This window comes from Oncorhynchus mykiss, chromosome 7, assembly GCF_057628025.1.
Source record: "Oncorhynchus mykiss isolate SJ-2025 chromosome 7, ASM5762802v1, whole genome shotgun sequence".
NCBI classification, from domain to species: domain Eukaryota; kingdom Metazoa; phylum Chordata; class Actinopteri; order Salmoniformes; family Salmonidae; genus Oncorhynchus; species Oncorhynchus mykiss.
Genome location: NC_143028.1, coordinates 67,282,198 through 67,296,421, shown reverse-complemented (window position 1 = coordinate 67,296,421; position 14,224 = coordinate 67,282,198). Strand labels below are relative to the sequence as shown.

At 44.1% G+C, this 14,224-nt stretch overlaps 1 protein-coding gene across 3 annotated transcripts in view; it reads right to left on the bottom strand.

Annotated features, from left to right (window-relative positions):
- Nucleotides 1-14,224, bottom strand: part of rhobtb3 (Rho related BTB domain containing 3) — a 33,812-nt gene that overhangs the window by 11,137 nt on the left and 8,451 nt on the right. For all 3 annotated transcript variants that reach the window (XR_016497422.1, XM_090241815.1, XM_090241814.1), the window contains exons 3-6: nt 12,934-13,126; nt 3,879-4,036; nt 3,415-3,523; nt 1,725-2,129 (exon numbers count right to left, since the gene is read on the bottom strand). Coding sequence is in view for 2 of the 3 variants with exons in the window: in XM_090241815.1 (XP_090097941.1) it covers nt 1,725-2,129; nt 3,415-3,523; nt 3,879-4,036; nt 12,934-13,126 (865 nt within the window). In the remaining variant the exon portion in view is untranslated. The remainder of the gene's footprint in view (nt 1-1,724; nt 2,130-3,414; nt 3,524-3,878; nt 4,037-12,933; nt 13,127-14,224) is intronic.

Below are 14,224 nucleotides of genomic sequence, written 5' to 3'. Positions count from 1 at the left end.
CATTTTTCAAAGATTCCAGCCACCCAAGTCAAAGCCTGTTCTCTCTGCCACCGCACGGCAAGCGGTACCGAAGCGCAAAGTCTGGGATCAAAAGGCTCCTGAACAGCTTCAACCCCAAGCCATCAAACTGCTGAGCAATTCATTAAATGGCTACTCAGACTTCCAGTTTTTCACTCCTATCTCCAGGATCAAAAGTATGTGGACAGCTGCTCGTCGAACATCTCATTACAAAATCATGGGCATTAGTATGGAGTTGATCCTCCCTTTGCTGCTATAACAGCCTCCTCTCTTCTGGGAAGGCTTTCCACAAGATATTGCTGCGTGGACTTGCTTCCATTTAGCCACAAGGACATTAGTGAGGTTGGGCGACTAGACCTGGCTCACAGTCTGCGTTCCAATTCATCCCAAAGGTGTTCGATGGGGTCAAGGTCAAGACCTTGCTTTGTGCACGAGGGCATTGGCATGCTGAAACAGGAAAGGGCCTTCCCCAAACTGTTGCCACAAAGTTGGAAGCACAGAATCGTCTAGAATATCATTGTATGCTGTAGCGTTAAGATTTTCCTTCACTAAAACTAAGGGGCCTAGCCTGAACCATCAAAAACAGCCCCATACCATCATTCCTCCTCTACCAAACTTTACAGTTGACATCCAGGCAGGTAGAGTTCTCCTGGCATCCTGCCAAACCCAGATTAGTACGATGATACGATGGTGAAGCGTGATGCATCACTTCAGAGAACGGGTGTTCAATGATCCAGAGTCCAATGGCGGCTACATTTACACCACTCCAGCAGATGCCTGGCATTGCACATGGTGATCTTAGGCTTGTGTGCGGCTGCTCGGCCATGGAAACCCATCGAACAGGTCTTGTGCTGACGTTGCTGCCAGAGGAAGTTTGGAACTCAGTAGTGAGTGATGCAACTGAGGACAGACAATTTTTACACGCTACGTGCTCCAGCACTCAGCGGTCCCATCCTGTGAGCTTGTGCGGCCTATCACTTTGTGGCTGAGCCGTTGTTGCTCCTAGACTTTTCCACTTCACAATAACAGCACTGACAGTTGACTGGGGCAGCCCTAACAGGGCATAAATTTGACAAACTGACCAGTCGGAAAGGTGGCATCCTATGACGGTACTATGTTGAAAGTCACTGAGCTCTTCAGTAAGGCCATTCTACTAACCGTGTTTGTCTATGGAGATTGCATGGCGGTGTGCTCAAGTTTATACACCAGTCAGCAACAGGTGTGGCTGAAATAGACAAATCCACTAATTTGAAGAGGTGTCCACGTACTTTTGTATATATAGTGTACATGTACATTGATTAAAGTACTATCACCTAAATGTACATACTACCTCAATCATTCACCCAACTACCTTGTACCCCAGTACACTGACTCGGTACCAGTGCTCCTTGAATACAGCCTGTATATAGCCTCGTTATTGTTATTTTATTGTGTATTTTGTTATTTTCTTTTTATCTATTTGATCATTTTATTTCTAACTGCATTGTTGGGAAAGTATACACTTGTTGTATTCGGCACTTGACAAATACAATTAGATTAGAAACACACAGAATGGAAACTGCAGATAGTCGTAGTAGTAGATTTCATACAGTGATGGTAAATTATCCATTATAAAAGAAGACAACATTATCTCACTTAGCTACAGCCTCGCTCTCTATCTCTGCTCCACGTGCTTATAGCGAACGGCACTTGAACCAGTAGTTTACCTCGGTAGAGGAACATGAGCGTCTCCCACAGGCACAGGCACAGCAGCGGGTCCTTTACCACCAGGCGTGATAGCCGTCCAGCCAGATGCCCATCAGGCCGCAACCCGTCCTCTTTGCCCAGACCCCCATCCCAGGTGGAGAGCAGTGATGGGGGTCCCCCGTCTCCCCGGCCGTCCCCCCGGCAAGCGCAACGCGAGATGGGCCTCTCCCTGGCCTTGGGCCCCAGCAACAGCTGTCTGAAGTAGGGGCTGACAGCACAGAGGACGGCGGCATGCCCCCAGCCCAGCTCCTTCCCAGAGTCCCCAGCGTAGAAGGCTACATCGGCAAACTGGACGCCGCGCTCCAACAGCCACTGTAGGTCCTGAGAGAAGCTGGACTCCTCCACTCGGATGGGGGGAAGACGTGCTGGATGGATGGATGGAGAGAGGGAGAGAAAGAGAGAGATTAGAGAGTTGGGCGAGGGGATGAGGGAAAAGCAGAGTATTAGGTGGAAGGTAAACAGAGACAGTGTTAAGGTAAATCAATGTCCTATTATAATCCTATTTATGCTTAATCCACGCTGCACCCCTGTGCACCTCATCACTTTTTTATTGCCACTCAGTTTTGGCCTGGTTTACAGGAAAGCTTCTCCAGGAATCAATGCACTTCATATTTAATGGATGTTGCACGACAGAGCGAGAGAGAGTTAAGTAGAGTTGGACGGGCCCCAGGCAAGCCAACCCATCCACCCACCTACTTTGGCAGTGCTGCCCGCTGTCAATCACCAAGTCAAAGTTCATCAGACATACTGGCTAAATGGCAAGGCTGCTATATTTAGTATGTTTACTGTAGCTTATCCGTGTGCTCTGTACATGAACACAGATAGGTGTAGTATGTGTACTACACATTCACAGGAATGAAAGAATGAACAATATAGGGTGAGGGGCTGACTAACAGATCATTCTAAACTTTGATAAAGCAGTGAACATTTGTGTTCTATATTGAGAAAAGGAAGCAAATGTACACTCAGTTTGCTACAACCAAAATGTGATCATCTACTGAAGTTTAAGATACAGCGACAAAGTTTCAACCAACATGATCATGATCTTCGTCAGGTCACCTATATAATGATGTATTTTCACTAACCTTCAGTCGAAGATCCCATTTGGGCAGGAAACTCCCCAATTATTTATTCAGCTCCTCTGGCATGTTCGGATATGCGCAATTACTCTCTTTTCATAATTCCTAATTAATCTCATGAGCCTAAATAGTCCTGATATTCTCATCTCAGATCTCACAGACCTTGAATCTATGCAAAATAAATCCCCCAAAAGTAAGGTATCTATTAGATTGGTCCAGCTGTAGAAATGTTGTAATTTGACTATTCTGTGTCTACTATACATTTGGTTAAAACACCCAACTATGTAAGTGATTGGTTACAATGTAGTCACATACAGTCGGGTGAATATCAGAAGAAAAAATATATGTATAATTCAAAACATCTAGTAGCATGTTTATAACAACAGTAGCATGTGCAGGGAGAACAAGAACGGGTTGAGAATTAAACCCTGAGGAACACCACAAGTAAAGTTGATATAATAGAAAGGGTTGAGAATTATACCCTGAGGAACACCACAAGTAAAGTTGATATAACATACGCATAGAACTGATTTAAAGGTGACCTATTCTAGTATTACAGTCTCTCTCTCACCTGGTTGTTCCAGATGAGGGGGGCGGGGCTCATTCAGCTTGTTGCCACGCCTCTTTTCTGGACGGTCGTTGGCCTTCTGCTTCAAACATTGAATCATGAAGTACTCCAGCTGAATACATATACAAACACACCCTAGTGAGTATAAACATACACACCAAAATAAAATTGTAACACAATTAATTTTATAATCACACTGCATCCAGTCCCATTCTTATCTCCACTATGGCCAATAACATAATACTCTGCCATCTACATCAGGGATGAGGAAATTCAGACCTCGGGGGCCGGAGTCGTGTGACACTGTTTCCCGACCCCTAGCAAACACAGCTAATTGCATTCTATACTGAAGATCATATGATTAGTTGATTCATGGAGTTAGCTGGGGCTGGGGTTAGGGTTACACCAGTCATAAATCACACCATCAAACAATGATCATTTCATAACTGGCAGATGCCGACACTCACCACACTGCCAAAGTAGCGGCTCACAAAGACATGGTTGAGGGAGGGTAACTCCAGATAAGTGGCCCCCAGGTCCCTAGAGAGCTGCAGGCCCTCGCTGTGTGGGACACAGCTGCTCCAGTCTGATGCACATAGGGGGCATGTGCAGGGGGGCCCCTCATCTAGACAGTGAGATGACAGCAGAGGTGAGTGAGACATGATGAAATGTACCTCCTCTAAATGTCCACCACATGAGGCTGCTGAGGGGAGAACAGCTCATAATAAATGGCCGGAACAAAGTGAATGGAATAACATCAAACACATGGAAACTATGTGTTAGATGAAATTTGATACCATTTCACAAATTCCGCTCAAGCCATTACCACAAGCCCGTCCTCCCCAATTAAGGTGCCACCAACTTCCTGGGATGTACACACACTCAGTGCTCAAAAACACGGTACCACCCACAAAACCGCCTGCAGAAAATCTCACGATTATATTTTATCCATCATAGATATAAGCACATACTGACATTCAGATGGATTTACAATGCATGCATAGGCAAACCCTGCATATGCATAATTCAGCCTACATGCAGAGAGACAAAGTCAGAGAGCGAGAATATAAAGAAAAAAATTACACATCTATCAGCATCCTAAATGTGTACTTGTAAGCACAGCAGTGTTCTAGAATATTGGACCGTTCATACTTTTCAAATTCTCAGTGGGGTGTAGCAATTTCTCCAACAGTCACCCCATTCAAATTAATAGAGGACACGTACGCAGAGCCGCGTTGGTTGGGATTTTTGGGGAGGTGTGCGTTTTGGGCTTTTGCGTCCCTTGCGGATGGTGGACTCAGAGCCACGCAGCTATGTCACAATGGGAAGCCGGATTATCGCATCTCTGCGTCTGTGGACTCTGGATTACATTTAAGAGGGAAATGTAGGGAGAAGTAAAAAGACGTGGTGAAGGAGCCAGAGAGCGAGACATAGTGGGGCGGTCTGCTCAGTGCCAAATGCAAGGAATAAATCACTGCTAATAAAACTGCAGGCATAGAGTGAAAGGTAGACACTGTCTGTTGTGCGTTTGTGTGTGTGTGTGTGTGTGTGTGTGTGTGTGTGTGTGTGTGTGTGTGTGTGTGTGTGTGTGTGTGTGTGCGTGTGTGTGTGCGTGCTGCAATGATTTTGCCCTAAGTCACCTAACCAAGGCAACAGGAAACAACTGCACGCAGCTGTCATCCGCCACATTCATTTGGGGATAGCTTTAGCACAGACAATAAAGCAGCGACAAAACAATACAAAAACAGGGTGTCAGATCCACCACCATCCCACAAGCCCCCTCTCTCACCACCAAAGAGTTATCAAATACTATTATCATCTTGCAATGAAGCTCTGGCAAGATCTTAAAACATCTCACCAAGCTAAAAATAACCCATCATGAATGTGGCGTATTCATTTACACCACTGAAATAAAAAAGATGGGGACACAGAAGCATAGACATTAAAGTGGGCATGATGGTTAATACTTTGCTAGTTTAACACCACTGACCTGGGTAATACCAGGTGTCACTGTACCACTCAATGTGTGTGTGGGTGTGTGTGTCAGGGTTTGGACTTTGCCTACTTCTTTCTTGCACCAGATTATGCTTGGTTTGTTTGTTGTTTAAACCACGAAGACACATTACTTAGATACAAAAGCCTGGAGCCTGTTTGAGATTTAATCATAAAATGAGAATCATCCTCTTAACTGAAAAGACAAATCCACTCCTTCAGCCATTTCCTCTGCTCCTACAGTATGTAATGTAGCCATATCTTCAAAAGACACAAAATGCTATAGATTATATTTTTGGATGATATTAGTTTAGTTTCAGTTTATTGCATCGTAACAGAGGCATTAGATGGCATTGACATGGTTGGAAGCAATAACCTATTATGACTGGTGTGAGAGGCCTCATATCCAGTCAATGTCGTGTTTCTAAAAGTGCTGTGAGGGAACCATTGACTGCAATGGATTGTAAGACTGCTGAACAAAACTTTCCCACTTGACTCATTATACAAAATGTCATCTTTATTTAACCAGGCAGGTTAATAAAGACAATGGCAACCTGGCATGTGGTAAGTACATGGCAGTGGAGGATCCTCAGATGAGGAAGGGGAGGACCATCCTCCTCAGTGAATTTAATAAAAATAAACATGTTAAAACATTTAAAAACTTTTTAGATAAAACTATACTAAATATAATCACGTCACCAAATAATAGATTAAAACACACTATTTTCCAAATAAGGTCTGCAGTAGCCTCAACAGCCCTCTACAGGGTAGCACCATGGTGTAGCCGGAGGACAGATAGCTTCTGTCCTCCTCTGAGTACATTGACTTCAATACAAAACCTAGGAGGCTCACGGTTCTCACACCCTGCCATGGACTTACACTGTAATTATGATAACTTCCGGAGGACATCCTCCAACCTATCAGAGCTCTTGCAGCATGAACTGACATGTTGTCCACCCAATCAAAGGATCAGGGAATTAATCTAGTACTGAAAGCATAAACTACAGCCAACTAGCACTGCAGTGCATTAAATGTGGTGAGTAGTTGACTCAAAGGGAGAAAAATAAAATAGTTGTGCAGTTTTTAACATTGATTTATTCCTAAATGAAGGAGAAGCAAGAGAGAGAGTGTGTCACTTTTTCAGTTTCACTCCCAAAAGATAGAATTTGTAGATAGTTGACCCTCTTTCTGGGACTCACCCACAAACAGGACCAAGCCTGGCCTGCTGAGGAGTGACGGACTCCATCCTAGCTGGAGGGGTGCTCTCATCTTATCTACCAACATAGACAGGGCTCTAACTCCTCTAATGCTGCTAGCTAATTTAGCCTACAAAAACACCCTGCTCAAACAGAGGGATGCTATGTTAGCTAGCTGGCTATGACTATCCAACACAACACTGGAACTGTTCCAAGTCAAGGTAAGCTTTTGGTTTAACAAATTTATTGCCACTGGGGCCTGCCGGTGTAACTGCTTACTGACTGTACACTGTAACGTTACTGCATGATTGTAGTGAGTTCACTTACGTGTTAGTTCTATTAGCCTAGCTGACTATGACGTTACTTTAGCTAATATGGTGACAACGACAACTTGCAGACTTGTTTACATGTTGCTGTGCATTTTGTTGCCAACCTTACTTTGCTACCTGACAACTTTACGGTTTTTACTTTTTAATTACCGTTTATATTTTGGGTTTTTCCCTCACTCAACTTTTTTTAATTCAACTTTTTCACTCCGGACGCTTTATCTGGATGTGGTTCGTCAAGACCTCCAACAGCCGAAGCTAAGTAGTAACATTAACATGATGCCTTCTAATCGCAGTCGCTGTACTCATAATATACAGGAGAACGATCGCCTTACGGCGAGGATAGCTGTGCTACAAGCCCAGCTTCAGACGCAATTGTTAGGCAAGGGTCATTTCAGTGTAGGAAAGGATGAAACAGCTTCTGTGCCACCAGTAAGTACAGATAGTAACGTTAGTATAACTCCCATCGCACGGTCCCCGCAGCCGGACAACTTTCTCATGGTTTCTGGAGAGAAATGCTGTAGGAATGCTCAACCGGTATCGTTCATTCAGCCGTCAGAAACTTTCAACCGGTTTTCCCCATTAAGCAGCGAGTCGGAGTCAGAGGCCGAGCCTTCTCTTGTCTCTACTCCTCCCGTTACGGGTCTGAGACGCCGAAGCTTCCCACCATTAGCTCTGACAAATTGAAAACCCTAGTCATTGGCGACTCCATTACCCGCAGTATTAGACTTAAAACGAATCATCCAGCGATCATACACTGTTTACCAGGGGGCAGGGCTACCGACGTTAAGGCTAATCTGAAGATGGTGCTGGCTAAAGCTAAAACTGCCGAGATATTGTTATCCACGTCGGCTCCAACGATGTTAGGATGAAACAGTCAGAGGTCACCAAGTGCAACATAGCTTCAGGGTGTAAATCAGCTAAAAAGATGTGTCGGCATCAAGTAATTGTCTCTGGACCCCTCCCAGTTAGGGGGAGTGATGAGCTCTACAGCAGAGTCTCACAACTCAATCGCTGGTTGAAAACTGTTTTCTGCCCCTCCCAAAAGATAGAATTTGTAGATAATTGGCCCTCTTTCTGGGACTCACCCACAAACAGGACCAAGCCTGGCCTGCTGAGGAGTGACGGACTCCATCCTAGCTGGAGGGGTGCTCTCATTTTATCTACCAACATAGACAGGGCTCTAACTCCTCTAGCTCCACAATGAAATAGGGTGCAGGCCAGGCAGCAGGCTGTTAGCCAGCCTGCCAGCTTAGTGGAGTCTGCCACTAGCACAGTCAGTGTAGTCAGCTCAGCTATCCCCATTGAGACCGTGTCTGTGCCTCGACCTGGGTTGGGCAAAACTAAACATGGCGGTGTTCGCCCTAGCAATCTCATTAGGATATAGACCTCCTCCATTCCTGTCATTATTGAAAGAGATCGTGATACCTCACATCTCAAAATAGGGCTACTTAATGTTAGATCCCTTACCTCAAAGGCAATTATAGACAATGAACTAATCACTTATCATAATCTTGATGTGATTGGCCTGACTGAAACATGGCTTAAACCGGATTAATTTACTGTGTTAAATGAGGCCTCACCTCCTGGTTACACTAGTGACCATATCCCCCGTGCATCCCGCAAAGGCGGAGGTGTTGCTAACATATACGATAGCAAATTTCAATTTACAAAAAAAAAAAATCATGTTTTCGTCTTTTGAGCTTCTAGTCATGAAATCTATGCAGCCTACTCGATCACTTTTTTTATAGCTACTGTTTACAGGCCTCCTGGACCATATACAGCTTTCCTCATTTAGTTCCCTGAATTCCTATCGGACCTTGTAGTCATAGCAGATAATATTCCAATTTTTGGTGACTTTAATATTCACATGGAAAAATCCACAGACCCTCTCCAAAAGGCTTTCGGAGCCATCATCGACTCAGTGGGTTTTGTCCAACATGTCTCTGGACCCACTCACTGTCACAGTCATACGCTTGACCTAGTTTTGTCCCATGGAATAAATGTTGTGGATCTTAATGTTTTTGCTCATAATCCTGGACTATCGGACCACCATTTTATTATGTTTGCAATTGCAACAAATAATCTGCTCAGACCCCAACCAAGGATCATCAAAAGTCGTGCTATAAATTCACAGACAACACAAAGATTCCTTGATGTCCTTCCAGATTCCCTCTGTCTACCCAAGGACGCCAGAGGACAAAAATCAGTTAACCACCTAACTGAGGAACTCAATTTAACCTTGCGCAATATCCTAGATGCAGTTGCACCCCTAAAAACTAAAAACATTTCTCATAAGAAACTAGCTCCCTGGTACACAGAAAATACCCGAGCTCTGAAGCAAGCTTCCAGAAAATTGGAACGGCAATGGCGCCACACCAAACTGGAAGTCTTCCGACTAGCTTGGAAAGACAGTACCGTGCAGTACCGAAGAGCCCTTACTGCTGCTCGATCATCCTATTTTTCTAACTTAATTGAGGAAAATAAGAACAATCCGAAATTCCTTTTTGATACTGTCGCAAAGCTAACTAAAAAGCAGCATTCCCCAAGAGAGAATGGCTTTCACTTCAGCAGTAATAAATTCATGAACTTCTTTGAGGAAAAGTTCATGATTATTAGAAAGCAAATTACGGACTCCTCTTTAAATCTGTGTATTCCTTCAAAGCTCAGTTGTCCTGAGTCTACACAACTCTGCCAGGACCTAGGATCAAGAGAGACACTCAAGTGTTTTAGTACTATATCTCTTGACACAATGATGAAAATAATCATGGCCTCTAAATCTTCAAGCTGCATACTGGACCCTATTCCAACTAAACTACTGAAAGAGCTGCGTCCTGTGCTAGGCCCTCCTATGTTGAACATAATAAACGGCTCTCTATCCACAAGATGTGTACCAAACTCACTAAAAGTGGCAGTAATAAAGCCTCTCTTGAAAAAGCCAAACCTTGACCCAGAAAATATCAAAAACTATCGGCCTATATCGAATCTTCCATTCCTCTCAAAAATTTTAGAAAAGGCTGTTGCGCAGCAACTCACTGCCTTCCTGAAGACAAACAATGTATACAAAATGCTTCAGTCTGGTTTTAGACCCCATCATAGCACTGAGACTGCACTTGTGAAGGTGGTAAATGACCTTTTAATGGCATCAGACCGAGGCTCTGCATCTGTCCTCGTGCTCCTAGACCTTAGTGTTGCTTTTGATACCATCGATTACCACATTCTTTTGGAGAGATTGGAAACCCAAATTGGTCTACACGGACAAGTTCTGGCCTGGTTTAGATCTTATCTGTCGGAATGATATCAGTTTGTCTCTGTGAATGGTTTGTCCTCTGACAAATCAACTGTAAATTTTGGTGTTCCTCAAGGTTCCGTTTTAGGACCACCATTATTTTCAATATATATTTTACCTCTTGGGGATGCCATTCGAAAACATAATGTTAACTTTCACTGCTATGCAGATGACACACAGCTGTACATTTCAATGAAACATGGTGAAGCCCCAAAATTGTCCTTGCTAGAAGCCTGTGTTTCAGACATAAGGAAGTGGATGGCTGCAAACTTCCTATTTCTAAACTCGGACAAAACAGAGATGCTTGTTCTAGGTCCCAAGAAACAAAGAGATCTTCTGTTGATACTGACAATTAATCTTAAAGGTTGTACAGTCGTCTTAAATAAAACTGTGAAGGACCTCGGCGTTACTCTGATCTCTCTTTTGACGAACATATCAAGACTGTTTAAAGGACAGCTTTTTCCATCTACCAAATGTTGCAAAAATTAGAAACTTTCTGTCCAAAAATGATGCAGAAAAATGTATCCATGCTTTTGTTACTTCTAGGTTAGACTACTGCAATGCTCTACTTTCCGGCTACCCGGATAAAGCACTAAATAAACTTCAGTTAGTGCTAAATACGGCTGCTAGAATCCTGACTAGAGCCAAAAAAAATATCATATTACTCCAGTGCTAGCGTCCCTACACTGGCTTCCTGTCAAGGCAAGGGCTGATTTCAAGGTTTTACTGCTAACCTACAAATCATTACATGGGCTTGCTCCTACCTATTTCTCTGATTTGGTCCTGCTGTACATACCTACACGTACGCTATGGTCACAAGATGCAGGCCTCCTAATTGTCCCTAGAATTTCTAAGCAAACAGCTAGAGGCAGGGCTTTCTGCTATAGAGCTCCATTTTTATGGAATGGTCTGCCTATCCATGTGAGAGACGCAAACTCGGTCTCAACCTTTAAGTCTTTACTGAAGACTCATCTCTTCAGTGGGTCATATGATTGCGTGTAGTCTGGTCCAGGAGTGTGAAGGTGAACGGAAAGGCTCTGGAGCAACGAACCACCCTTGCTGTCTCTGCCTGGCCGGTTCCCCTCTTTCCACTGGGATTCTCTGCCTCTAACCCTATTACAGGGGCTGAGTCACTGACTTACTGGTGCTCTTTCATGCCGTCCTTAGGAGGGGTGCGTCACTTGAGTGGGTTGAGTCACTGACGTGATCTTCCTGTCTGGGTTGGCGCCCCCCATTGGGTTGTGCCGTGGCGGAGATCTTTGTGGGCTATACTCGGCCTTGTCTCAGGATGGTAAGTTGGTGGTTGAAGATATCCCTCTAGTGGTGTGGGGGCTGTGCTTTGGCAAAGTGGGTGGGGTTATATCCTTCCTGTTTGGCCCTGTCCGGGGGTATCATCGGATGGGGCCACAGTGTCTCCTGACCCCTCCTGTCTCAGCCTCCAGTATTTATGCTGCAGTAGTTTGTGTCGGGGGTCTAGGGTCAGTTTGTTATATCTGGAGTACTTATCCTGTCTTATCTGGTGTCCTGTGTAAATTTAAGTATGCTCACTCTAATTCTTTCTCTCTGAGGATGCCTCAGGACTACCTGGAATGATGACTCCTTGCTGTCCCCAGTCCAACTGGCCGTGCTGCTGCTCCAGTTTCAACTGTTCTGCCTGCGGCTATGGAATCCTGACCTGTTCACCGGACGTGCTACCTGTCCCAGACCTATTATTTGACCATGCTGGTAATTTATGAACATTTGAACATCTTGGCCATGTTCTGTTATAATCTCCACCCGGCACAGCCAGAAGAGGAATGGCCACCCCTCATAGCCTGGTTCCTCTCTAGGTTTCTTCCTAGGTTTTGGCCTTTCTAGGGAGTTTTTCCTAGCCAACCTGCTTCAACACCTGCATTGCTTGCGGTTTGGGTTTTTTGGCTGGGTTTCTGTACAGCACTTTGAGATATCAGCTGATGTACGAAGGGCTATATAAATACATTTTATTTGATCTAGGCTGTGTGTAGCAGGTTTTGCTTGGAAAGGTTTTTTCACCTGGTCCCATAAAGCTGATGTGTTGTGCATTGAAGTCCACAGGCGATGGAAAGAGGTGAAAGGAGGAGAGTGCATAATGTAGACGCAAGAATGGATACAATGTGGATTCTATGAAACTGAACTGTGTGTGCGTGTGATCAGGGGTGTATTCATTCCACCAATTCTGTTGAAAAACGTTTCTTCAACAGAAGCAAACGGCACAAAACGGGGATAAACATACCTGAATTTCTCCAATAGAAACTCTTGTTTGCAACTGTAGGGCTAATGATTACACCCTAGATTAGCTAGATGAAGGCAAGAGTGTGCAAGGCGGTATTGAATGTCACTGTCTGTCCATGTTTCACGGTTTGTCACCTCAAATGTGTCTCTCAACCTGTGTGGAACTACGTTGAAAACTTTAATTCATAGGCTAGGTTGTAGCAACCTCATGATGGGTATAGGGAATATTTGATGTAGTGTAGTAGCCTAAACCTATCGCTGTTACATTTAACTGGGTGAATGGAATATAAATGACAGTCATCCAATATGCTGTAATAGACATAAGGCCATGCTCATAAAAAATGTAAAAATTCCTCCCTCATCTGAAACGGCACTGACCGTCACTGGTACACGGCAATACAAAATATAGCACAAGAACACAACAGGACAAAATGGTGTTGTGGTCGAGGATAGACCAATGTTATCTCACCGTTTAGGCGGGCGCCCACAGCAACCAGAATAACAGGCATGCCCCAGTGGTGTAGGAGGGGGCGAAGTCTAGGGGCGTATCCGTTGCGCACTTGCTGGAAGGCCAGCTTGTCGTTGACCGAGTACTTGATAACCAGGATGTCAGCCTGTTCTAGAACGCTCCGCACGCCGGCCCAGTCACTGTCCAACAGATCCTGTCCACACACACACCAATCTCATTAGTCATGCATGAACATTATAAGGGCCATTTCCAGGACCCATCCTGGACTAAAAAGAAATGCAAATTGAGACTTGCAATCAGTCTCCATCAGACCTGGGTTCAAATATTTTGGAAATAATTTCAATTTCCTTAGTTGTGCTTGATTCAGCTTGCCTGTCTTAAAGGAACCAATAGAGTGGCCTCAAAAAGTTATACCCCACCCATCTGATACTCCAGGCAGGCTAAAGCCAACGCCCACATATTTAAGAGATTTCAAATAGAATTTGAACCCAGGTCTGGCCTAAACCAAACAGGCCCCAAAGGTTTTATACCGGAAAAAGATTTAAAATAGTAACAGTAGCTGTGGTATGCTTAATTACATGCTATCTCATCTATGCCCTCAGAGAAGAAGTGGTTAGATTTGTTCCGCTGCCTCTGCTAAAAACGGTTTTGGAATTCAAAATGCGGTCACATCTCAAGAGCACGCGTCACAATCAAGCCAGCCGGGTAAACAAACATCAACAGTGGCTGACAGAATGACTCACTAACTCCTTTATGACAATGGTCTTGTGATTAAACAAAGGCCTTTCTTCCCTGCCTGCTTATTGGACTGGCTTGGCTTGGCCCCTGATAACCTCCGTCTGTCTCCACTAATCAAATCTATCCTGAAAGGGAAAAGATTAGCCACCGTTGTGGAGAAGACAAAGCTCTCCCTATTTCCAGCCATTCTACACATTTTGTCATGGGATGCAGAGAAAATGTTGCAGTTTTAAAACATTTTCTTGCAATTCTATACATTTTACCATGTCTAACGTGTACTCGTGATATTTGAGTGACTTGAACATTACTACAAAATATATGGGCTAAAAAACCTAGCTACAAAACATAGCTGACAATGCCTAGTTGATCTGGACATTTTTGACAAGTTATAAATAGCTCTCTAAGGTGCTTCATTCTATAGCTAGAGGACTCCTGATATCTCTAGGATACATCTCCAGGAGTGATAAGTATATTTTTTGTCTTTATCTGTTGTTGTTTAGTACTGTATTTTTGTTTGCAAGGGCCAACTACTTTAAGTGCTGCCTGACTTCAC